At 43.2% G+C, this 25742-nt stretch overlaps 2 protein-coding genes across 10 annotated transcripts in view; one reads left to right on the top strand and one right to left on the bottom strand.

Moving 5' to 3' along the window:
* Nucleotides 1–25742, bottom strand: part of CLYBL (citramalyl-CoA lyase) — a 253550-nt gene that overhangs the window by 176514 nt on the left and 51294 nt on the right. The gene's annotated exons all lie outside the window — the stretch shown is intronic.
* Nucleotides 18121–19137, top strand: LOC138446697 (large ribosomal subunit protein uL18). The gene has a single exon (XM_069601971.1). The coding sequence runs from the start codon at nt 18191–18193 to the stop codon at nt 19082–19084; it is 894 nt and encodes a 297-aa protein (XP_069458072.1). The 5' UTR covers nt 18121–18190; the 3' UTR covers nt 19085–19137.

Raw genomic sequence — 25742 nt, 5'->3', positions numbered from 1 at the left:
AAGGATTTGCGAAAGCCACATCCCAGGTGTGTTTTCTATTGTCACACACCCTAAATGGCAGCCAAGACTCAAAAATAAGAAACTAGCTCCAAGAGCTTGGCCAAATGGGTCTGGACACTAGAGTACAACGGCTTATGCTTTGGGAAAGTACCGGCAGCAGACACACAGGAAAAATACGAGCTCTGCTGCAAAGCAGAGGGAAGACAGTGTCAGAGGAAGACGTAGGTCATGAGATCTCGGTGTGCATGTTTGTGAAAAAATAAGAGGTTGAGCATGTACAGCCCTTTGTCTACAGGTATTTTGTTCTTTTGGGGTCTTTGTTTTCATCCTTTTCTTTTTCCTTCTTTCCCAAGTCTAGGCCTCCCAGGAAGTGATCAAACTGATTTTTACCGTGTGTGTGCTGTGTGTCTTTTACGCACGTTAGGACTTGAGCCGTAGATTTCAGGGAAGCCCTAAGGGCTCACTGGTAAAGCATCCGCCTGCCAATGCAGGAAACACAAGAGACGTGGGTTCCATCCTTGGGTCAGGAAGATCCCCTGGTGAAGGAAATGGCAACCTACTCCAGTGTTCTTGCCTGGGAAATCCCATGGACAGAGGAGCCCGGCAGGCTACAGTCAACGGGACTGCAAAAGAGTCGGATACGACTTAGTGACTAAACAACAACAAGAAGTAGATTTTGATTTCAATACTTTTTTCCCCTAATGAATGATCAGTGTTACATGATTCTGGTGCCAGACTTCGATATGCCCCGTAACTTGCTTTACGTGTTTCTTAGAAAAAAACTGCAAATTCTTTTTCAGATAAAGATTTTTCAGAGGAGAGCCTGCCAGTCTACACAGAATGTCAGACTTTCTCTAATGGCTATGCTGACTTGGGGACCGTTACTTTAAATGTATATTTGGAGCCTCTAAGCAAAAAAAAAAAAAAACTTCATAAAGGTTTCCTTCATCCTTTGTTAATTACTGGTGAACTAATCCCCCATGTGACATGTCTCCCTCTGTGTCTGAGCTCTAACCAGCTGCTTGTATAGCATTTGAAACTGTAGCAGGAACTTCTAAACATGGACAGGTTATTTTGAAAGGGAGAATTCTGGGGTGAATTCTGGATCTGTGAGGGGACCATTGCACCCCGAAGGTGCTCCGTTCTCACTGTGGGGACCAGGAAGCTGAGACAGAGGGCTTCGAGAATTTGCTGACATCTGTGCTCCTGATCTCCTGACTTCTGTCCAATTTCCTCCTGGTACTTAACCATTTTCTTAGCCCTGAAAGGCATAAAAAGACTTTTCCACCAAGGAGTTCTTTCCCCAACTATCAAAGCAGGGGGGAAAAAAAATCCCCCATACTTAATTAATTGATATACAAGTTTCCTTTTAACTATACCTAGTATTAATATTTAAGTCTCCGGCCTGAACCAGACCTCTCCAGCTAGTGGGAAAGGCACACTGATGTCCTTTCCCAGTACATACGCGGGAGAACAACTCTTAAAATGTGTTTAATTACAGGGAGCCCTTCACAGCATGGAACCGGAGCACTGGGATCCCAGAAAGCAATTTTCCATTTAGTTGGTACTCCTCAGCTAATTAAAAAAACCAAACGGGCCAGCAATCTGGACAAGGAAACAGTGCACACGCCACACGTTATAACCCAGGGAAAGGCACGCGTGAGCCTGAGTGGAGCGAGAGCCGCAGGAGCCCAAAGGTGGACAGCAGCCCTTTACCGCAGCGGCCCTGACGGGTGGGGACGCGCCTGGCTGGCGACCCACACGCCGCCCTCTCACTTCCTGGCTGAGACACGCCAGCACTCCGGCCATCTGTTGTATCTGCAGAGATCCCCAACTCAGAGGAGAAGAGAAACACGCTTCAGCTGCAGCTGGAACACACATGCTTGCCAGTGATGTGGGCTCTTGGCACGGCCAGGATTTCAGGTTTGAGCCCTCAGTGACTGACTACTTTCCCCACTCCTCGACTGTTTAATCAGGTTCCCCGGGTCTTTGCAGGAATCTGTCTGGGCAGTGAGAGTGATAAGGGAGGGAGGGTGCAGAGCAGCCACTGGCTTTCCAAGGGCCCAGTTCTCCTCTGACTGTTGAAATGTTTCCTGGGGGAAGGAAGGAGGTCCCAGAGACCTGGTGCAGGTTGCACCCACCATAAATCCTGCTCAGCTTCCTTCCATTTACAGTCTATTGCATTAACATTTCTTTTGTGCTGGCTTCTGCTGGGAAGCTATTGTAAATTTGGGCAATTACAACTTTGGTTCCATCCGTCCCTCCCCTCCTTGGTAGGCACTGGAACATCAAAGGGGGCCCGTTCAGCAGAGGTTGGCTCTGTCTCTTAAATCCAACCTGAAATAGATGTTATTAGGAAGAGCTGGCTCTGGACAAAAGGTAGCAGGATGAATTATAAAGACGCTGCTCTGACCTTCTGAGAAAGTCTTAAAATAAGCTTTCTTAAACCCCAGGCACAAGCTGCCAAGTCAAAGCCTGGGCAGGCACTGGAGGGCCTCCTTGTCCAAATCCTCATAAAGTAGATGCATGAGTCACGTCAGACAGGCGTGGGCCCCTGAATGGCAAGGTTCTACCAGCCCGGCCTCTGCTTGTGCCTCAGTGGTGCTTAAAATAATCTTTCTTTCAAAGCATCTGTGTAAGCCAGAGTGGGTCCCCACTGCTGCTGTGCGGCTCAGGCAGCCTGGAGGAAGCCCAAGACCCTGGTGAGGCCCCCAGCAGATATAAGGAGGGTCAGTAACCAGCTGGAAAGCTTGATGGACGATAGGGAGCTGCTTCCATTCCTGACAAGCTGTCACTTGTTACAGGGAAGAGAGAGAGTGTGTGCGTCTCAGGGGTGCTGGGGATTTCACTGGTCAGCTTCAATCTCAAAAACTTTCTGAGAACCTACTGGGTCCCGTGGTGGGTACTGGACTGGCAGGAGTGGGGTTCAAGGATGAACAGCAACAACCCTTGTCTCAAGAAACTTAAAAGCCAGTGGAAGATGCAGGCTTGATGATATCTGACTGTTAGCTGCTTCTTAACAAGTTTCATCATATAGGCACAAAATGCCATCATTCTAGCTCTTCAACACATTAAATCCAGAGTTATCACATGACCTAGCAATTTTACTCCTAGGTCTGCCCAAGAGACATGAAAACATATGTCCACAATGTACGCGAACATTCACAGTGGCATTATTCACAATAGCCAAGAAGTGGAAATGACTCACATGTCTATGGTGCATGAATGGATAAATAAAGTGCAGTATATTCTTGCAATGAGACATCATAAAAAGTAATGAAATATCAATCTATGCTATGACAGGGAATGTAGTAGTGTTAGTCACTCAGTTGTGTCAGAGTTGTGACCCCATGGACTGTAGCCTGCCAAGCTCCTCTGTCCATGGGATTCTCCAGGTAAGAATGCTGGAGTGGATTGCTACTTCCTTCTCCAGGGGATCTTCCCAACTCAGGGAAGGTCTCCTGCATTGCAGGCAGATTCTTTACTGCATTGCAGGGAAGCCCCACAACAGGGATGAACCTTGAAAACATTACGATAGAGAGAAAGCAGCCAGACACAAAAGGGCACAACCATATAATTACACTTATATGAAGTGTCCAGAATAGGCAAATCTAAAGATTGGGGAAGCGGACCCAGGGATTCTCAGGGAAGGGAAGAGGGGAATGTGACAACTGATGGGTATGGGGCTTCTCCTCCGGCGAGGAAAACATTCTGGGATTAAGCAGCACTAATCATTGCACAACTTTGTAAACAGAGTGAAAAAGTGAATCATACATGTTAAAGGGTGAATTTTATGGTATTTGAATGATATCTCAATAAAACTTCCCTGGTGGCTCAGACAGTAAATAAAGAACCTACCTGCAATGCAGGAGACCCAGGTTTGATCCCTGGGTCTGGAAGATCCCCTGGAAGAGGGAATGGCTACCCACTCCCAGTATTCTTGCCTGGAGAACCCATGGACAGAGGAGCCTGGGTGGGCTAAAATCCAAAGGGTCACAGAGAGCTGGACATGACTGAGAGACTAACACATTCATTTTCAATAAAACTTATTCTTTTCTTTTGATAGCTTATGGGATGTTAGTTCCCCAACCAGGAATTGACCCCAGGCCCTCAGCAGTGAGAGCCCAGAGTCCTAACCACTGGACCACCAGAGAATTCCCAAATCTTATTTTGAAATGCTATGGGAGTTTAGGGTTGGGAGTAATGTGACTAAGGGAAAAGGACTGTTATATATGCCACCTCTGCTTGTATTAAGAACACAGTAAGGATTCTAAGAACTTTATAAACAGGAAAGCATGAATGAAGGGCGAGAACAGGTTACTGGATGCATTGCTCACTTGGATGCCTCCTGGTTTGAATTGGACACTGAGTTTCTACTTTGTGGATTACTGTTGCTGTGATAGAGTCCATAGAAACAACACTCTAAAAACACAAGGATTTAGAGCACTCTGTGCAGTGTGAGTTTCAGGTTTTGAGGTTTCTAGAAATTCCTGTTCTGTGTTCCCACCACCCTCCAGGCTCTGTTTTCACCATCATGTGGAGCAGCTGATATTATTTGTCTTTTAAGCAGTTTGGGGGGCAGTAACTATCCCTTTCACCCCTAGTACCAGCAGTACATATAATAGAGGGGACTCAACAAGTGCTTGTGGAAGAAGGAAGGAAGGATGAAGGGAGGGAGGGAAGGGGTCATTATTTGCTTATAATGAGCTTATAGTCTAATTCCTTAGGCTTTCTTATTTCTCCATTTTCTTATCAGGAGGTGTTATCACACTAAAAATTTTTGGTACTCTAATGCTGTTTTTGAATGTCAAAAGTGGTCAGACAGCAGCAGTTTCCTATGGTTCAATCTAATAAACGGTCACAAGAAACTATCATTTCAGTCCTATTTCATTACACAAATGTGTTTTGAACTTGGGGCTCTGGAAGCTCCGTAGGGAACACCAACTGAGAGGCAAGTGAAGGGTCTCTGATCCTCTCCTTGTTGTTGCTGTTCAACAAGTCGTGACTAAGTCGTGACTCTGCGACCCCGTGGACTGTAGCCCACCAGGTTCCCCTGTCTTCCTCTATCCCCTGGAGTTGGCACTGCTACCTCCTCCAAAAAAACAAACCAGAGGTTCTATACTGAGTTGGTTTGAACTAAAGACACGTGTCTAAAAATTAGTTTGCACAGTTAATTTACAACTCTACACCAACTTGGTTATTCACTAAGAAAATGACCTTTAGGTCAAGAAAATAAGGAGTAATGCTTAAGCTCTTTCCTCTCTGTTCCACTGAAAACCATAATGCTGACAAATTTTCAAGCTACCTACCAATAGGGCATCTAAAGAGAGGCATCGGCAGGAGAGACAGCCATGCTAGAAATTCTGCACGGGGTGGCGACAGGCGTTAGAAACTCGAAGCAGTAATCCAAGGGTTAATCAGGAGAGAGACTGAATCCAGAAAGTGCTTATTAACCCAAGCCTTTCAGTACTGTCTATATCACCCTGCTGCCTCTAACCAAATAGGACACTGTAGGTCTCAGGATGACAGAAAGCTTTTGTTGAAGTAGGAGGTTGACAGCTATCTGTGAGGAGGGTTTTTTGTTTATTTGTTTGTTATTCAAATAACTTTCCCCCCTGAAGAAATTCAAAAGGAAAACGTCAGAAGTCGGTGATTAATGATTTTTTTAAAATAGATGGGATTTCCACACCCCATCACTGTTGAGCTGAAAAGTATGTATGGAAAAGGAATCCACCTCATTAAATGGTAAATCCTCATATGTAAGTTTGATATTGACTCTTTCAAAGGAATTGTGCTTGTAAGTCAGATGAGGGACAGGAGGGTGTGTCTAAGTATCAGTGTTCTCTGAAGGGCAGCTGTTCAGGAACATTGTCAGATCATAATGACAAGAACTGGAACTCTGATGATCAACTGGTGATGGGGAAGTCACCCAGTCCTGTCTTCTCCTCCAAGCTGTGCATTATTAATGTGCTTCCTAAAATACCTTCATAATTATTTTTTAAAATACATGCTGTGGGGAAGGCTGGGGTGGCCAGGGAAGGTGGTCACCGGGGGTAGGGGGTTGGAGACAAGGGGAAGATTCCAGAAAGGGAAAACCTACACTAAAAACTACCTCCTTTTAATTTTTTTAAAAGGTTCCTCTAAATCAGCTCTTAAAGCAAAGGCAGAAGCTGAAAACATTCCATGTAAATGAACAGCAAAGGACTCCAAATGCTTAGCAGACCAGAACACCGGAAAGAGCTCACTTGGTACTACCAGGCATGACCGGCTTTAGTGGATTTAACAACAAAAATGAAGATGGCGCCAAATAACCAAACTACATGGGACCTGCCCTTCCAGCAAGAAAAGTGGGTAACACTTTCCACTGGGGGATGCAGGGGAGGTCTAGGGAGATAAATTCTACTTAACACAACAATGCGGATAGCATTTAGGCCGCATGCAAATTTCATCTGCAGAGCTTGCAAATGGAATGCAATTTACTGCTCAAAGGATGTAACCTATTTGAGTTAGAAAGCTAGTTAATAAAACCTTCTAGAAAAGAATGCAGAGTTAATCGCCATCCATCTCCTGGGCTATTTCAACTTGGCTCTTTTTATTTGCTGTTAAGCAAAATTCTAAATATTGTTACAGCAAATCATGTTTCGATATCCTAAGAAAAGACAAGTTAGGTTTTGGTCGAATTTAACTCCCTTTAATAAAACCCTTGATAAGTTGAAGCTGAAGCTGCTCTTCTCCTCAGAACTTGTTCTGTGGTGGATAAAATTTTCAGCAACTATTAAAGTTTCAAGTAGGGTCACATCTAGAAAGTAATAGTAAATAAACGTAACCACTCATAAACGGTGCTAGATTTTTGCATTCCTGAAGTTGAAATAATTGAGTACAATCTTCAAAAAGCATTCACTTGCAGATATAGTTGGCACATGGGATGTAAACCCTACTCCTTCCTTGCTGTGAATCATGGAATTAAAGATAGAAATTATTTTTATCTCCAGTTTTCCTCCTGACTTTTTCTTCCCCTGCAGCATGCCTGCACTAAATAATTTTTGTTTTTCACTGATAACAAGAGAAGTTTGCGCCAGACTATTCCTCTGGGACAACCTGTCAATGATCGCAAGGATCCAATTCAAAACTTCCTGCAAACAGTGTGCTCACGGCTCTTTCTTGATTCCATTTCCCCCTGAAGCTTGCTGAAGGAAGCACAGTGCTTCTTCATTCTGTGTTGGTATATGTGCTTCTGAATTCTGAAATCGAGAATGAACCATATCCACTTTTCAATAACTAGGCTTAAAATGTCAAAGACTTGATAAGAAGTCGTTGAGTAGAACAAGATACTTCATGGATTTGTATTAAGCCCTAAGGGCTGGATGCTAAGACCTTCTACACTTCAGAGTGTTGAGTTCAGCCAGCCACTTGCTAAGGGTGCGAGGGGTAATGCTTGGGGTGTGAGGCTTACTTTATGGAGCATCCTTCCACACCTGAGTGGGCAGACCTGGAAAGTGCAGGCCTTATCTTGGCCACAGTCCCAAAAGGTACATCTGTACCACTGGCTTTTGTCAGGATGAATGATGGTGTTGAGTCATTTCAGGAAAGCAACCCAGTTGCCAAAATATAACTGCCAAAATATTTGGAATAATATAATTTAGCGCTTTAACGTCATTTTACTTCCTGAATTTACAAATAAGGAAGAAGCTGCCTCTGGCCATTATAGCTTTTTCTTGCTCTGTACGTTCCTTTCCAGCATCAGCTATTTTCACTACACTCCATCCCACATTGAAGCTGGAAGAGACACTTACTGAGTGCACTGCTTCTCTCTTCATGTCACCACTTCCTCATTCTCAGTTCACTTGCTATTCTCCTGGTAATGCTGAGTCTGAATGCTTAAAAAAATTTTTTTTGACTAAAGAAAAGCTTAAGGAATGATATCATTAGCAAATGCAAATATGCTAATTCACATAAAAAGATAAGGCTTAAAAAGTCCAACCTGTCATATGTAAAATTATTTTAATGACATAGTCAAGAAGAATCTGGAGATTATGTTGCCAAGAAGGCAATACTTCTAAGGCAATCTTACAAAGTATATGAAATCACAGACTGTAAAATCCTGCAACTATTTTAATTTTAAAAGCTCAGTTTACAAATATATACCAATATTTTTCTCACTTTTAATCACTCCCCCACTGTTTTAGCATAAGAGCTAAAATAACCTAAAACTGCCCCTTAAAACACACACAGCAAGTCTGTTACACAGATCGAGAAAACAAAAAATGTATGAAGGAAAGAATGTTTTCAATAATCTGAAACAGAGTAGCAAAAAAATGTGTGGTTTCTAGGTTTCAGCTACTATTAAAGAATTTTCCTGGGAGAATTTTACTTTAAAGCAACTCTAAATGAAAATGCATATAATTAAGGGAAAGACCATTGCTTCAAACAGATTGACTGTCTTTAACAAGTTTCTCTCTTTCTAGCTACTCAGATATGCTATATTTCCTAATTATCACCTTTTAAGGGCCATCTGGGCCCATTCCTCCCCATCAGGGGGCAATTCCATTTGCATTGTTCCTGGGTTTAGTCATGATCAAGTAGTCTGGTGGTAAAGTTCATTAGAAATTAGAACAGAAGCAGTCAACCCAACACAGTAAACCAAGTATCTGATGCTTAGGCACCCACAGGAGAGACGTAAGCCCTCCCTGCCTATTCTCACATAACTAACAAGTCTGCCATGTGCATTTTATCAAATTGCTTAAAGAAACATTCAGCTAGTCCCTGGCCAGGTATGTAATGAAAATTTGATTAAGCCTCCTCATACTGCAAAATATTTCTCAATTAAAGCAACATAACGATAGTCCCTTATGTCTTCTGGTTCCAAAGTCTATTAAAAACCCTTTAATGATTCCCTCATTTAGCCTACCATTCACAAGCAGTATACCACTTCCTTCCTGTAGAGAACACACAAGAATTATCCTAATTGTATTTTCTGTGAAACAAATGCACATTGCAGAGAAGGCGTATCCAACCCACAGACCAACACTGATGGGTATGGGTTCCAAAGACATTCCCTTTTGTCCTCATCAGTGGATAACCCTATACATCCACACATTCCTTACAAACGTGTCTGTGTGCCAAAGGGAAGCTTGGCCCCTGGATGTGCTATGGTTAGGTAGCTGCCCTATAACAGGGCTGATTGCAAATAGCGTGGCTAATTCAAGGCAGCCACATACAAGGGTTCCCGCTTCATACCTCGTAAGGCTAGATACATAAAACCCAGGAAATAGTTACTGCCTCATCTTGCAGTTTCTGAGCCTGGCTTGCAATGGCCATCTTAATCAGAAATGCCAGCCTATTGAGATCGAGAAGGAGCGCTCCCTGCTGAGACCCAGAGCCTCATCGGGCTACACCTTAGTCTTGCAAATGAAGACAGCTGCAGCAGGCCCTAATCTATGCAAGGCAGGTGTAGCCCTGGGGCGCTCCAAAAGTGACCCTAGGAGCTCTTAGGGCTGTGAAGTTAAGAAGTTACTGTTATAAAAAGACTTATTTCATAGCCTCTCATTATCGAGGTTACTATGCTTTTTAAAAGAACAATGGCTTATTTCCTCCCATTTGTACCTTGGTTTTCTCCTCTGCCTTTCTGAAATTCCCTTATTTAGACAGTCCCTAATTCTGACTCCAGCTGGGACACAGCAAATCAGTGGCCTAGCTCATGCCTAAGTCATGCTACTCATTCAATGCTTTGTTGAAAAACTGGTTCTACATCAAGTTACCCCATTTAAAAAACCCATCCTAAAATCTACTCTTCACACATTAGTAGAGATTTCAGGAGAAACGTATGCCCTATATCTTTCTGAGGTCTGACTCGTAAATAAAAATAATTCAATATTGCTTCGTAAAAAGAATCTACAGCAAAACAGAGCACCACTGAAACTGAGCCAGCAATAATTAGCTCAAGAAGTAATCACTGAGTCCCCCCTTTCCTCTCTCACCCTCCCTTCTCTCTCTCTTTGAATGTGTTAAAACAAATACATCTATGTCGGAAGCCAGTTCCTGGTCTCCGGCGTCCTTCCAAAGGCTGAGGAAACAGAAAGTCAGGGGTGTTTCTGCCTTAAGAGGGACTGGGGTGCACCTGGGGAGGGCTTGGCTGGGTCCCCAGCAAGGCCACCACCTGAGGCTGAGATAGGACCCTGAACTGTGAATATGTGGAGGGTTCCTGACAGAAAAGGGGATTCAGCAAACCTTAAAGCTTATCCTCTGGGAAGACCCCCGCTCCCCACCCCCATTCTGAAGGACTGAAGTTTTGCTCAGATGATGCTTAAGTCATGTAGGTCTCGACAGAAAAGGCTGATGAAAACCCAAAGCCTTATATGTGATTTCTATACTGAAAGCTTGTCATTAAATGTCATTTTTAATAGTATTACTTTGAGACATACTTTGGCTTTCCAGGTAGCTCAGTGGTAAAGAATAAGCCTGCCAATGCAGGGGACGCAGGAGATGTGGGTTTGAACCCTGGGTAGGGAAGATCCCATGGAGGAGGAAATGGCAACCCACTCCAGTACTCTTGCCTGGAAGATCCCATGATCAGGGCTCTCCTAGCCCTGAGGAGCAAGGCAGGCTACGGTCCATGGGGTCCCACAGAGTCGGATATGACTTAGCAACTAAACCACAACAACAAAGGCATACTTCTAAAATCTGGGAGCTCATATGTGAATTTTGAAGTAAAGATGATAAATATTTTTAAACACTAGCATTTTCTTGAAGAATTATTTTAGAACTTTTTATAATCAGTTCTCCTTTAGTTTTCTACTCTTCACTTTAGGAATACACATAATAGGCTCCCCGCCCCCCACCCCCCCACAATTCCCATAGAACTGTTGAGTCTTTATAAAAGTATAAAATTTGAAACAAGTGCAGAAAGCCTGTAAATGTGCCAGAAATACCGGGCTACACTTCCACACCCATTACCTCTAACAATTTCACAAGAAGGGGCACATTTTCATGAGTTGTCTGATGTTTTAGCAACAAGACTCCTATGGGCTTTAATGGAAGTCACACAGCTAAAACTCCATGTACCACTTTGAAAATTTAAGAGTAATTGCTAAGTCCCCCTTAGAGGGTCATAGAAATATTAAAAACCAAAGTATTTTGCTAAGAACTCCAATTATGCCTGAAGGCTTACATCAGATTTTATAAAATGATTGGTCACATATATAATGTACTCTAATGCTGTTTTATTGGCTGGTTGTTTTCTTTATAAAAGAGGGTCTTTGTGAAGTCCTGTCTGAAAGGGAACATACAATACGGTGAACTGCCGATCTGGGGTTCACCTAAACCCATGGCTCAGTCTTACAGGGGAGGGATGTGTGAGAAATAAATGGACTTAGGAACATTTTACCTTGTTATTTATAAACCCAGAAGGGATTGTTTAGTTCACTGTTCCATCAGGCTGATAGAATTTTAAGAAATGTATTAAACTTTTGAACAAAACCAGTCTGCTGCCCTGGTGGATATTCATCTTCAGAATCTGTTTTGACTGAGTCGGTGCGACTGACCCTCCACATGTGACACAGCAGCAGCCTTTGTCTGAGGACCCCTGTCATAAGGAGAACTTCTGACCTCTTTCTGGAATCATGCATAAGAAGTTTTATTAATTTGAGGGAAGAATCCAACATTTCTATTTAAATAATTTCAAACTAACAGAAAAGCTGCAAGCATAGCACCACAAAACTCCTGAATACCCCTTACCAGATTCACCAAGTGTTAACATTTTGTCACAATTGCTTTATTATGACTTCCTCTCTCTGTTGATTGACTGATGTTCATCTATGATATGTGTGCTTGTATTTTCTTCTGAACCATTTGTACGTTGTAAACATTGTGTCCCATTACCCCCAAATACTCCCCCAAATCAAGGACACTTTCCTACACAACTGCACCACAATGTTCAAAATCAAGAACAACATTGGTACCATACTGTTATCTATTCCATAGATATAATTGATATCTCATAAACTGTCCCAATAATGTAATTTATGTCCATTTTTCTCCTGGCCCATGACCCAATCCCAAATCAGTCACTGCATTTAGTTTTCACACCTCTTCAGACTCAGCAAACTGCAATACTATATTCTTCTTAAAGATTACTCACAGGATCTCTTTGGTAGTACAGTGGCTAAGAATCCACCTGCCAGTGCAGGGGACATGGGTTCGATCCAGGGTCTGGGAAGATTTCACAAGCCATGGATCAACTGAGCCTGTGTTCCCCAACTACTGAGCCCGTACTCTAGAGCCCACAAGCTACAACTACAGCACTGAAGCGCCACAGCTACCGCAGCCTGGTCTGCCTAGAGCCGGTGCTCCACAAGAGAAGCCGCCACAGTGAGAAGTCTGTGCACTGCAGCCAGAGAGAGCCCAGGCGCAGCAACAAAAACCCAGTGAAGCCAAAAATAAACCTTTAAAAAACCTGTGGCATCAGATATTCTCTTGTACACATGTGGAGGGAGACACTGCTTTTAAAGAATGCCTTCTATCTGCTGTTGTGGGCATTGCCATATTGATATTCTCCCATTAGAGGCCAACTTCTAGCTGCCACGATCCATAAAAACATTAGCCAGTGAAATCTCAGCCACTATATACCATTTTGGTTTCCATCACAGTCCTGAATGCAAAAGTTTCCCAAACAAATATCGAAAAATGCAGACTGAGCATCCTAAATTTTTATATTAAATATTGTCCCAGGAATCAAACATGGGCATTTAGATACTGTTATTTAAATTCTAAATATGCACACTGGAGAACAGTACAATTTAGGATGCCATTTCACACACCAGGACTTGACGGGTCAAATATTTTCTCCGAATGAAGTTGAACAGGGTCCTGGAAATCTGAAGGCAGTTGCTGATTGTTGTATATAATCAATGGCTAGAGCAATCTTGTCTTTAGAACATTTCTTTCCATTTCGAACCGACATCTCCTCAGTATCCTCCTCCCATTTTGTAAGCAGCAGAATAACAGTTCATATAAAATGGGTTGTGGTTACTCACTACACGACACCTGGACAGACGGGCCCTTTGCAGATATAATGGGTCTGTGCTTCACTACCACCCCCACCCACACACACACAGCTATTCACATCCCCATCTGAGGGGCTCCAAGAGTGACTCAAAAGGTAAACAGAAAGTCCCAGCTCAGTGAACATCTGAGTACCGCTCCGGTAAAGATTCCTCACTCAGATCCTCCAAGTGAGGAAGGTGTAAGTGAGAATACTCCAAAAGACCACATTGCTAGAGAGGAGTTCTGGGACATTAAAGAGCACTTCTTGATGCTCCCAAAACACTGCAGTCTCCCCTTTAAAACATGTACTCAGGGCAGAGTTTAATTAGCTGTACAATTGAGGTCACAAAGCTTTTTTTCTAAAGGAGCAGCATATTAGCAGTACAAACAGGTTTGAATATTCTGAATGAGAAAAACCAATCACTGCAGACAGACTTTTCCCTGCCTGGAGCAAGGACCAGCACTTGGGTCAGTCCTCATTAGATGTGTGGTGAGTGAATGAACGCTGGGAGAATTATCTTGCACTTTCTGTTTTTAAAGAGTTAACCTACATAAAAATATCAAGAGAATGAAATATTTCACAGTAACGCTTACTGCCTACTTCTTAATTATACAAAAGATGATTGTAACAAACCTGCTCCTAAAACAAAAAAAAAGGATAATAATATTTTCCTAATTTTGGTTTGGTTGCAGAAAAGGCAAATTGGTGCATAATTAACAATTTGTTGGTGCAAATTTATCTGCATCTTTTAATTGGTGTTAATTAGATTAGGACTAAAATTTCTTTAATCCTCTATCTTGCCTTTTTTGATGCAAACTAATTTTCTCAGCTGGATGTCAAAGTTTCCCATTAATTACACTTTTCTAACTGGAGCTTCTTCAACCACAAAGACTCAAACATATAGAACGACAGCAGTTTTCAGAAGGCCTAGGGACCAAGCTTTTGGGGAAAAGAAGAAACAGTGAGAACTGACACTTTGGAGATAAGCAGTGAACCCACCCAAATTCACTGGTGAAGCAAGGCTTCCACAGTTAGGAGATCCTGGCCTGTCTGAGAGGAGCCTCCAGCATTTGGTGGTTGTAAATGACATCCTGTGATGTGAGCCTGCCACACAAAGCAGGTGTTAGAGCAACACAACAGTGACAAAATGTGTAGCCATACAGTGACGAAGATCATCTATTGTAAATGCCAAGAATAACAACATGCTGCCTTTTATGGCTACCTAGGAGCCATTCTGAATAGTGGTAGACCCTCTTCCAACGCAAAACAAACGCAAAGGTGAAGTTCCCCATTTCATATGGTTTCCTCCAAACATTGTAACCCTTCTACCATGGCTAACGTGTCAGGGGGAAAGCCACACAATACATCCAATATCTTTTATGACAAGGTGACCCGAAATAAAACTTAATGTAGTTGAGGATTTTTGATAGCTCTTTATCCATTGCTTTCCTCTCACTACACAGCAATGATGATTGAAACCTGATGTGTACTGAAAAAAAAAAAAGGGCTATAAAACATTTTATGTACAAATAAAACAGTAGCCATTAAGTTCTGCTATGATGTCTGAGTAGATATTCAGCATGAAAACATGATAAAACAACTGTAAACCGATTGTGATCAAATGTTATTACAATGACTTGTCTCCAGTGAATGTCATGAACTAAACCCAGTCACAGACTTCTCCAAAATTACTTTGGGCAGAGAACCAAGAGAACACTATATCCTTTCTTCACTAAAGGCATTTTGCCAAATAAATCGCAAGCACACAAGCTTTAATAACCGCGGCCAAAAAAGCACTTGGGAACTCATTATGGAAATGTTTAAAACCACGCACACACACGCATGCGCACACGCACACACATGCAATCATATCTGATAAAACTCTTTCATATTAATATAATTCCACTGAAAATGCCACATGTTTGAGATTTTTAATTGGTGCTCCCCAGAAGTAAATCCACGGACTGATAGGCAGTTACAAGTCTTTTTTTCTCTCCTCAAAGTCAATGTATTTGGCTGCCTTTCCTGTCATCTTTGTTTTGAAGATGCTGTAAGAAGATCTACTTGAAGACTTTGACGCAGCTGAAAGTAAACAATGACCTGGATTCTGAACGTAACTGTAATTTTTCAGTAAGTCAATGCAGGTAAACTCTCTCCCTCACTCTACCCTTTCTGATAGGGCTTACTACAGTTTAATGTTCCAAAACAGAACAAAGAAAAATATCTATTCATTGAACACTGCAGTAACTCAAAGTAACTGTTGTTTGAAAAGCTCTGGGAACTTAGGACCAGGAAAAGAAAGAGATGCATTCCAGGTCCTCCTTTTTAACCCTGTCTCATTTCTTCACCTTGAGCCCTGAAATGTGGCAGTACCAATACAAGCTAAACATTAATGTTAGTAGGAAAGTAGAAATTTAATTTTACTCCTAAGAACATACCCCAGGAAACACATGTCCACACAAACACTTGTATTCAAAAATTCATAGCATTATTACTCACAAGAGTCAAAAAGCAGAAACAACCCAAGTGTCCATCAGCCAATCAATGGCATTTACAATATGGTCTATCCATGCAATGGAATATTTTTGAGCCATAAAAAGTAGTCAATACTCATACATGCTAGAACACAGATGAACCTTGAAAACCTTATGCTGAGGGGAAGAAGCCACTCACAAAAGACGTTATTACATGACTCCACCTATATGAAATATCCAGAAGCAGCAAATCTATAGAAACAGAAAGTAAATGTGTGGATGGCTAGGACTGAGGGTCACAGAGGCAATGACCACTAATAGGTATGAGGTTTCTTTCTAGGGTGATGAAAATGTTTTAAAATTGACTGGGGTGATGGTTGTACAGCTCTGTAAATAGACTAAGAGCCACTGAACTGTGCTCTTTAAGTGGATAAATTGTACGGCATGTAAGTTATAGTTCAATAAAGCTGTTACATGTGTGTTAGTTGCTCAGTCATGTTCAACTCTCTGTGACCCCATGGACTGTAGCCTGCCAAGCTCCTCCATCCATGGGATTTTCTAGGCAAGAATACTGGAGTGGGCTGCCATTTCCTTCTGCACAGGATCTTCCCCACCCAGGGATCAAACCCTGGTCTCCTGGATTGCAGATGGACTCTTTACCATCTGAGTCACCAGGGAGGTACAAAGGTTATACAAATATTTTTAAAGCAGAGATCATAATGTTTCTGGGCCCCTTTAATGTGTGTTTCAATAGAAGCTCCAGGGTCAAGCATCAACATTGACGAGTGCTCCAAATACACTTTTATTTAAATTTTCTCCTGAAGAAAACTACAAAAAACCCATACTTCCTCCAAATCTGCTCCAACGAGACCACCAGTGACCGCCCCCTAGCCCCCGCCTTGTCGCTAAATTCAGCAAGTAGCCAGTTCTCAGTTCCCAAGTTACTTTCTGCACAAGCAGCGTCTGGCACCGTCACCACCTCCACCCCCTCGATATACTGTCCCACTTGATTTCCAGGACCCCGTCTCCTTAGTTGTCGTTCTCTCTTTCTGCTTCCCTCTCACCTCCCCCACCCCACCTCTTGATGTTGGAGTGTGTTGCTGGCTCTGCAGCCTTGCACTCACTGCTGCCCAGTCTTACTGCTTTAAATCCCACGTCTATGCTAGCAATGTGCACAGGCCGATCTCCAGTCCAGGCCTCGTTCTAAACGCCTGACCCATATATTCAACTGCTGAGTTGGCATCTCCACTTTGACTTTAATTGTTGCTGTTGTTCAGTCACCCAGTCATGTCCAACTCTTTGTGACCCCATGGACACTAGCCTACCAGGCTCCTCCATCCATGGAATTTTCCAGGCAAGAGTACTGGAGTGGGCTGCCATTCCCTCTTCCAGAGGATCTTCCCAATCCAGGGATCGAACGCAGGTCTCCTGCATTGCAGACAGACGCTTTACCATCTGAGCCACCAGGGAAGCATAGCAGATAATCTCAAATTCAACACGTCCAAAGCTAAACTGATCTCTCCCCTCTCCTTGTCCCCAAACCCAAGAAAATCATGCGATAGCCTCTCCCATCTCACTTGAGAGCAGCTTCAAGCCAAAACTCTTGACAGTCATCCTTGTCACTTCTTTTATTTACAGCTGAGAAATATTCAGTCCACCAGGAGATCTTGTTGCTTCTGCTTCAGAATATGTCTAAACTACCTCTCACCACTTCCCACTCTGGTTTCAGCCACCATCAGCCCTCACCTGGCTCAAGGCAGCCACCTTTGACCGGTTTCTCTGCTTCTACCCTTTTTCCCTACAGTCAATCCCCACCATAGATTCCAGAGGCATCGGCTTAAAATATGAGTCCTGAGATTTCCCCATGGGTCCAGTGGTTAAGACTCCACGTTTCCACTGCAGGGGGCACAGGTTTGATTCCAGGTCAGGGAACTAAGCTCCCACAAGCCACGAGACGCAGTGAAATAAATTAAAAATACAATAATAAAATAAAGAATCCTACCAGGTCTCTTCTTTGTTCAACACTGCGAGGGTTTCCTCTCCGTTAGAAGTAAAGGTGAAAATCCTTATGACGATCTGGCCCCCGTCACCTCTCCCCTCATTGCCTATTGCTTTAAACCCTTCTCATTCCACAAGCTTCCCGGTCTCAGCTATCCTCGGACACACAGGGCTGTTCCCTTTGCCTCAAGAGCTCTCCTCCCAAATATACGCATTTATATATAAGATACATAAGTCCCTCACTCCTTCAAGCCTTTGCTAGCATTTCACCTTCTCAGCTGGGCTTATCCTTACCATCCTATTTCATTATTATCATCATTATTATTATTTTTTGCCAAGCCTCAAGGCTTGCGGGATCTTAGTTCCCCAACCAGGGATTGAGCTCTCGCCCTTGGCAGTGAAAGCACACAGTCCCAACCACTGGGCAGCCAGAGAAATCCCCTTACCACCCTACTCTAAGTGGCAATTTGACTCCCACCTCTGCTCTGACCTGTTTCCTTTGCTCAATTGCAACTTTTCTGTCACCATCTTCTAAAATTCTGCATGATTTACCTGTTTATTATCTCTGCTGTTTGTTGTCAGGCTCTAAAACATAAGTTCCGCTTTTTCCCCCCCGGAGCCGTGCTGGTTCTGCAGCTCTGTGGCAAGCCGCGGAGTTGGGGTTCTGTTCCTCAGCATGGGGTTTGTTAAAGTTGTCAAGAACAAGGCCTACTTCAAGAGATACCAAGTGAAATTCAGAAGAAGGCGAGAGGGCAAAACTGACTACTATGCTCGGAAACGATTGGTAATCCAAGATAAAAATAAGTACAACACTCCTAAATACAGAATGATAGTTCGTGTAACGAACAGAGATATCATTTGTCAGATTGCTTATGCCCGTATAGAAGGAGATATGATAGTTTGTGCAGCTTATGCTCACGAACTCCCAAAATATGGTGTGAAGGTTGGCCTGACAAATTATGCTGCGGCATATTGTACTGGCCTGCTGCTGGCCCGCAGGCTTCTTAATAGGTTTGGTATGGACAAAATTTATGAAGGCCAAGTCGAGGTGACTGGTGATGAATACAATGTGGAAAGCATTGATGGTCAACCTGGTGCCTTCACCTGTTACTTGGATGCAGGACTTGCCAGAACTACTACCGGGAATAAAGTTTTTGGGGCCCTAAAGGGAGCTGTCGATGGAGGCTTGTCTATCCCTCACAGTACCAAACGGTTCCCTGGTTATGATTCAGAAAGCAAAGAATTCAGTGCTGAGGTCCACCGAAAGCACATCATGGGGCAAAACGTGGCAGATTACATGCGTTACCTGATTGAAGAAGATGAAGATGCTTACAAGAAACAGTTCTCTCAGTACATAAAGAACAACGTAACTCCAGACATGATGGAGGAGATGTATAAGAAAGCTCATGCTGCAATACGAGAGAATCCAGTGTATGAGAAGAAGCCTAAGAAAGAAGTTAAAAAGAAGAGGTGGAACCGTCCCAAAATGTCACTTGCCCAGAAGAAAGATCGGGTAGCTCAGAAGAAGGCAAGCTTCCTTAGAGCTCAGGAACGAGCTGCTGAGAGTTAAACCAAACCACAATTTTCTATCAAGATTTTTCAGATAATACAATAATAAACTTATTGAACAGCAAAAAAAAAAAAATAAAAAAAAAAATAAAACATAAGTTCCAGGAGGGTGGATCTTTGTTCTGTTCACTGATGGATCTCAAGTACCTAGAACACGGTAGTTTCTCAATTCATATTTGTTGGATGACCGAATGACTGTTGAAAATCCGACCAGACTCATCAGCAGCTGCCCACGTTTGTTTAATAGTGACTTTATGACTTAAGCGCATACAGTTTTGTTACACGGAATTTTAAACAAAACAATAGTGGGGAAAATCAAGCTAAAGAGTTACTGTTGCTGTTTAATATATATATTAGAGCCCTAAAACATGCCAGGTAACACAGAGGAGAGTCTCTCAACTCCATGAGTCTTCAATGAAATTGTGGATGATGAGATATTCACACTTGTCTAGTTAGAACCCTGTATGGAACAACTGATTGGTTCAAGATCAAGAAAGGAGTATGACAGGGCTGTCTGCTGTCATCCTGTTTAACCTGTACGCTGAGCACATCATGAGAAATGCCAGGCTGGAGGAGTTACAAGCCAGAATCAAGACAGGCAGGAGAAACATCAACAACCTCAGACATGCAGATGATACATGCTAATGGCAGAAAGCGAAGAGGAATGAAAGGGCCTCTTGATGAGGGTGAAGCAGGAGAGTGAAAGAGCCGGCTTAAGACTAAATATTAAACTAAAAACATGGCAACCAGCTCCATTACTGCAGGGCAAGCAGAAGGGGAAAAGGTGGAAGTACTGAGTTTTCTTCTTCTTGAGCTCCAAAATGACTGCGGACAGTGACTGTAGCCATAAAATCAGAAGGTGATTGCTTCTTGGCAGGAAAAGGACAGACCTAAACAGTGTGTTGAAAAGCAGAGATGTTACTCTGACGACAAACGTCCATATAATCAAGGCTGTGGTCTTCCCAGTGGTCACATATGGTTGTGAAAGCTGAACCATAAAGAAAGCAGAACGCCAAAGAATTGATGCCTCTGAACTGTGGTGTTGGAGAAGACTCCTGACAGTCCCTTGGACTGCAAGGAGATCAAATCAGTCAATCTTAAGGGAAATCAACCCTGAATATTCACTGGAAGAACTGATGCTGAAGCTCTAGTATTTTGGTCATCTGATGGGAACAGACAACTCGTTGAAAAAGTCCCTGATGCTGGGAAAGATTGAGGGCAGAAGGAGAAAAGGGCATCAGAGGATGAGATGGCTGGACGGCATCACCGATGCAATGAACGTGAACATGGGCAAACTCCAGGAGTTGGTGAGGGACAGGGAGGCCTGGCAATCTGCAGTCCATGGGGTCTCAAAGAGTTGGACATGACTGGGCAACTGAATAACAACAACAAGCAAATGGAAATTCACAGGTGAAGGAGAATAATGTAGTATAGGTCTCCTAAGAGCTTAAGCGTCAGCCCTTGGAGCAGAGAGGAGGAAAGATTTTGGAGAAGTCCATCTGATCTTTGAGGTGTTCAGAGGTGGTATTTTGGCCGTGCCGCTCAGCTTGCAGGATCTCTGTTCCCTGACCAGAGATGGAACCAGAGCCCCTGGCAGACGGAGCACTGAGTCTGAACCACTGGACTGCCAGGGAACATCCTGTTCAGAGTTCTATGGGGGTTCTTCTCCCTGCGATAATATATAAGATGGCCTTGAAATAGATAGAGGGTCTGAAAATTGCTCAGGCTATAAAAGGAGAAAAGTTAGTGACCTATCCTGTTTATAACACTGGTCTTCTTGTAAGCAAAATGTGTGTTGAGTCTAGAAAAAAAAGAACACATTGATCTTACAATTTGCAATTTTAGAAATGCTATATTACATTTTCTGATGAGACTGTGGAAGCACTGGTGTATCCTCAGTCAAAATTTTATATATTAAAAAACTTATCCTTCTGGCATTTTCTAACTGACAAAAAAACCCCAAAGCAAAAGACGCAAAGCAGTTCCTGACAGTGTGTTTGCTTTTTCTTGAGAAGGGCTCATGCAGGGGCTAATAAGAACATAGCTATTACCACAAATAATATTGCTAATAATAATAGCTAACAGCTAATAATAATACAGCTCTGTATTAAACAGCTATACATCTTCTAGAAGACATGCGACAGATGCGAGGCTCGCGCATCACCCGGGAGGGCTGCAGCACCTGCTCCGAGGTGGCAGCTCCAGCACATAGCTCACCTTCCCTGTGCTCACAGCCGCACCTGGCACAGGGGGCGCAGAGTAAACTCAAAAAATAAAAACACCAGTGACTGACGAGGATTTGTACCTCTGGACCTTCAGCATGGCTTACATCTTCTTTCTAAGCATCTTTTTTTTTTCACGTTTAAAATTTTTTCTTCTTTTTTAATACAGAGAGTCCATCAGTTCAGTTCAGTCACTCAGTCGTGTCCGACTCTTTGCAACCCCATGAATCGTAGCACGCCAGGCCTCCCTGTCCATCACCAACTCCCAGAGTTCACTCAGATTCACGTCCATCGAGTCAGTGATGCCATCCAGCCATCTCATCCTCTGTCATCCCCTTCTCCTCCTGCCCCTAATCCCTCCCAGCATCAGAGTCTTTTCCAATGAATCAACTCTTCACATGAGGTAGCCAAAGTACTGGAGTTTCAGCTTTAGCATCAGTCCTTCCAAAGAAATCCCAGGGTTGATCTCCTTTAGGATGGACTGGTTGGATCTCCTTGCAGTCCAAGGGACTCTCAAGAGTCTTCTCCAACACCATAGTTCAAAAGCATCAATTGTTTGGCACTCAGCTTTCTTCACAGTCCAACTCTCACATCCATACATGACCACTGGAAAAACCATAGCCTTGACTACATGGACCTTTGTTGGCAAAGTAATGTCTCTGCTTTTCAATATGCTATCTAGGTTGGTCATAACTTTCCTTCCAAGGAGTAAGCGTCTTTTAATTTCATGGCTGCAATCACCATCTGCAGTGATTTTGGAGCCCCAAAAAATAAAGTCTGACACTGTTTCCACTGTTTCCCCATCTATTTCCCATGAAGTGATGGGACCAGATGCCATGATCTTCGTTTTCTGAATGTTGAGCTTTAAGCCAACTTTTTCACTTTCCTCTTTCACTTTCATCAAGAGGCTTTTTACTTCCTCTTCACTTTCTGCCATAAGGGTGGTGTCATCTGCATATCTGAGGTTACTGATATTTCTCCTGGCAATCTTGATTCCAGCTTGTGCTTCCTCCAGCCCAGCGTTTCTCATGATGTACTCTGCATATAAGTTAAATAAGCAGGGTGACAATATACAGCCTTGACATACTCCTCTTCCTATTTGGAAGCAGTCTGTTGTTCCATGTCCAGTTCTAACTATTGCTTCCTGACCTGCATATAGGTTTCTCAAGAGGCAGGTCAGGTGGTCTGGTATTCCTATCTTTTTCAGAATTTTCCACAGTTTATTGTGATCCACACAGTCAAAAGCTTTGACATAGTCAATAAAGCAGAAATAGATGTTTTCCTGGAATTCTCTTGCTTTTTCCATGATCCAGTGAAAGTGAAGTCGCTCAGTCGTGTCTGACTCTTTGTGACCCCATGGACAGTAACCTACAGGCTCTGCAGTCTGTGGGATTTTCCAGGCAAGAATACTGGAGTGGGCTGCCATTTTCTTCTCCGGGGGATCTTGCCAACCCAGGGATCAAACCCAGGTCTCCTGCATTGCAGACAGACACTTTACCATCTGAGCCACTAGGAAAGCCCATGATCCAGCGGATGTTGGCAATTTGATCTCTGGTTCCTCTGCCTTTCTAAAACCAGCTTGAACATCTGGAAGTTCACAGTTCACGTATTGCTGAAGCCTAGCTTGGAGAATTTTGAGCATTACTCTACTAGCGTGTGAGAGGAGTACAATTGTGTGGTAGTTTGAGCATTCTTTGACATTACTTTTCTTTGGGATTGGAATGGAAACTGACCTTTTCCAGTCCTGTGGCCACTGCTGAGTTCTCCAAATTTGCTGGCATATTGAATGCAGCACTTTCACAGCATCATCTTTCAGGATTTGAAATAGCTCAACTGGAATTCCATCACCTCCACTAGCTTTGTTCGTAGTGATGCTAAGGCCTACTTGACTTCACATTCCAGGAAGTCCGGCTCTAGGTGACTGATCACACTATCATGATTATCTGGGTCATGAAGCTCCATATTCTGCCCCAAATACTAGGTCAAGAGGAGAACAGGAATTCACCCAGGCTCCTCAGGAACCACTGCAGTCTATGCTGGGTAAAACTGGCCCACACGTGAACATCTTTGAGTTTTACACTAGCTCTTTATAAATTTCTCAATATATCCCATATGACTCTTTATAATATACCTTTGGGCAAACTATAATATTGCCCAGAAGCTTCAGTTTTATACACAAATATTAAAAAAGATGAGTAGCCCCCATAGGGAGAAGGCAATGGTACCCCACTCCAGTACTCTTGCCTGGAAAATCCTACGGACGGAGGAGTCTGGTAGGCTGCAGTCCATGGGGTCGCTAAGAGTCAGATATGACTGAGCGACTTCACTTTCACTTTTCATTTTCATGCACTGGAGAAGGAAATGGCAACCCACTCCAGTGTTCTTGCCTGGAGAATCCCAGGGATGGGGGAGCCTGGTGGGCTGCCGTCTATGGGGTTGCACAGAGTCAGAAACGACTGAAGTGACTTAGCAGCAGCCCCCATAGAATATGAAGGATTGAATAAAACAATGCTTATCATTGTAAGTCCCAATGTATCTGTTATTATCAGTAAACTTTGTATCACAAATCTATGAGCGCTGGATATGGGACCTTAGTGGGACCACCAGGGATCAAACCTGGGCCCCTGCCCTGGGGAGTATGGAGTCTTTAACCACTGGACCACCAGGTACATCCCCCAAATCTAAATGTATTAAACTGCTTTCATTATGACTACTCCCAATACTAATTAAAATTATGATAGTGAAGTGAAGTTGCTCAGTCGTGTCCGACTCTTTGCGACCCCATGGACTGTAGCCTACCAAGCTTCTCTGTCCATGGGATTTTCCAGGCAATAGTACTAGAGTGGATTGCCATTTCCTTTTCCAGAGGATCTTCCCAACCCAGGGATCGAACCCAGGTTTCCCGCATTGTAGACAGACGCTTTACCATCTGAGCCACCAGGGAAGTAAAAAAATTATGATAAGCTATAATTAATAGTTACGTGGCTGAGTGCTAACCATATTCCAGGCAATAATCTTAGAAGTTTAGATACACAAGTCTCATCTGATCACAGTAAAGGTATCCTCATTTTTCAAAGGAGAGAACTAAGACTCAGAAAAATCAAATGACTTCCTTAGGGTCACAGAACAACAAATACAGTGACAGGATACTAATCTCTGGGGCCTATGCGCCTAAACACTAAGGTCTCCTGCCTTCAAATTAAAACCAGAAGTGGAGGAATGTGCATTAACCACTTGTTGCTGCTGTTGTTCAGCTGCTAAGTTGTTTGTTACCCCATAGACTGCAGCACCCCCAAGCTTCCCTGTCCTTCACTATCTCCCAGAGTTTGCTCAAACTCAAGTCCATTGAGCCGGTGATGCCATCCAACCATCTCATGCTCTTTCACCTCCTTCTCCTCCCGCCCCCAATCTTTCCCAGCACTAGGGTCTTTTCCAATGAGTCAGCTTTTTGCATGAGGTGGCCAAAAGTATTGCAGCTTCAGCTTCAGTATCAGTCCTTCCACTGAATATTCAGGGTTGATTTCCTTTAGGATTGACTGGTTTGATCTCCTTGCTGTCCAAGGGACTCTCAAGAGTCTTCTCCAGCATCACAATTCGAAAGCATCATTTCTTTGGTGCATTAATCACTCCAAGATCACAGCATAAATTACTGAAAGTTTGCATAGTAAGTTGCTCAGGTTGATTGTTCAGCAGTATTTGTTGAACACTTATTATGTGCCGGCTAGTCTGCTAGACACTTGGAAGGACGCAGGAGGATGGGATCCTTGGCCTGGAGGCTGCTGGCCTGTGTGGGAATCACCCAAAGGTCAGCAGGAGCCTGAGAGTCACAGCTGAGGACTGAAAGTGAAGGAGAGAAGGTGAGGTGGGGAATGTGTGCTTGCCAGTGGGTGGGCAGCATGATTCAGGGAGTGACTCCAGGCAGAAGAGGAGTCTCTCAGCGTGCGTCTTCTCACCTACAGACAGGGCTATCCCAATCACTTCCTAACTTAGGTGCTGTCTCCAGTCTTTCCCTTGCCTCCAACAAGCCCTTGAATCTACCTTGCTGACTGCCATGGATAAATCTTCCTAACATGCAATTGTACACATTCTTAAGTTTGAAAATTCTTAGAGGCTCCCCCAGATCAGCCCTAACTCCTCCAACGTGATAGTCCAAAGTCCTTCATTAAATCTTCCATTCTTCATTGAGCGTGGGGCTGATGGATGTCTGTTTTCAAAGCACATGTCTAGAAATTGTAAACAAGTTATAGTTCAGAAAATAATAAAATGCCATGGGAAATTCCACATAAAATTATTTGCATAGTGAGAACTTTTAAAGCATCATTTATACGCAGGGAAATTTCTAACAGGTCTTTCACAAAAATTAAATAATAGAATGAGAAAACAAACCTATAAGGAAACTGAACAGATTGTCTAAGACCAAACTTGTCCTGCAGTTCC

This window comes from Ovis canadensis, chromosome 10 (genome assembly GCF_042477335.2).
Source record: "Ovis canadensis isolate MfBH-ARS-UI-01 breed Bighorn chromosome 10, ARS-UI_OviCan_v2, whole genome shotgun sequence".
Classification (NCBI taxonomy): domain Eukaryota; kingdom Metazoa; phylum Chordata; class Mammalia; order Artiodactyla; family Bovidae; genus Ovis; species Ovis canadensis.
This window is presented reverse-complemented; position numbering and strand designations above follow the sequence as displayed.

What these genes read in the sequence shown, in the direction of transcription:
- LOC138446697 (XM_069601971.1), top strand. Translation starts at nt 18,191, where the DNA reads ATGGGGTTTGTTAAAGTTGTCAAGAACAAGGCCTACTTCAAGAGATAC.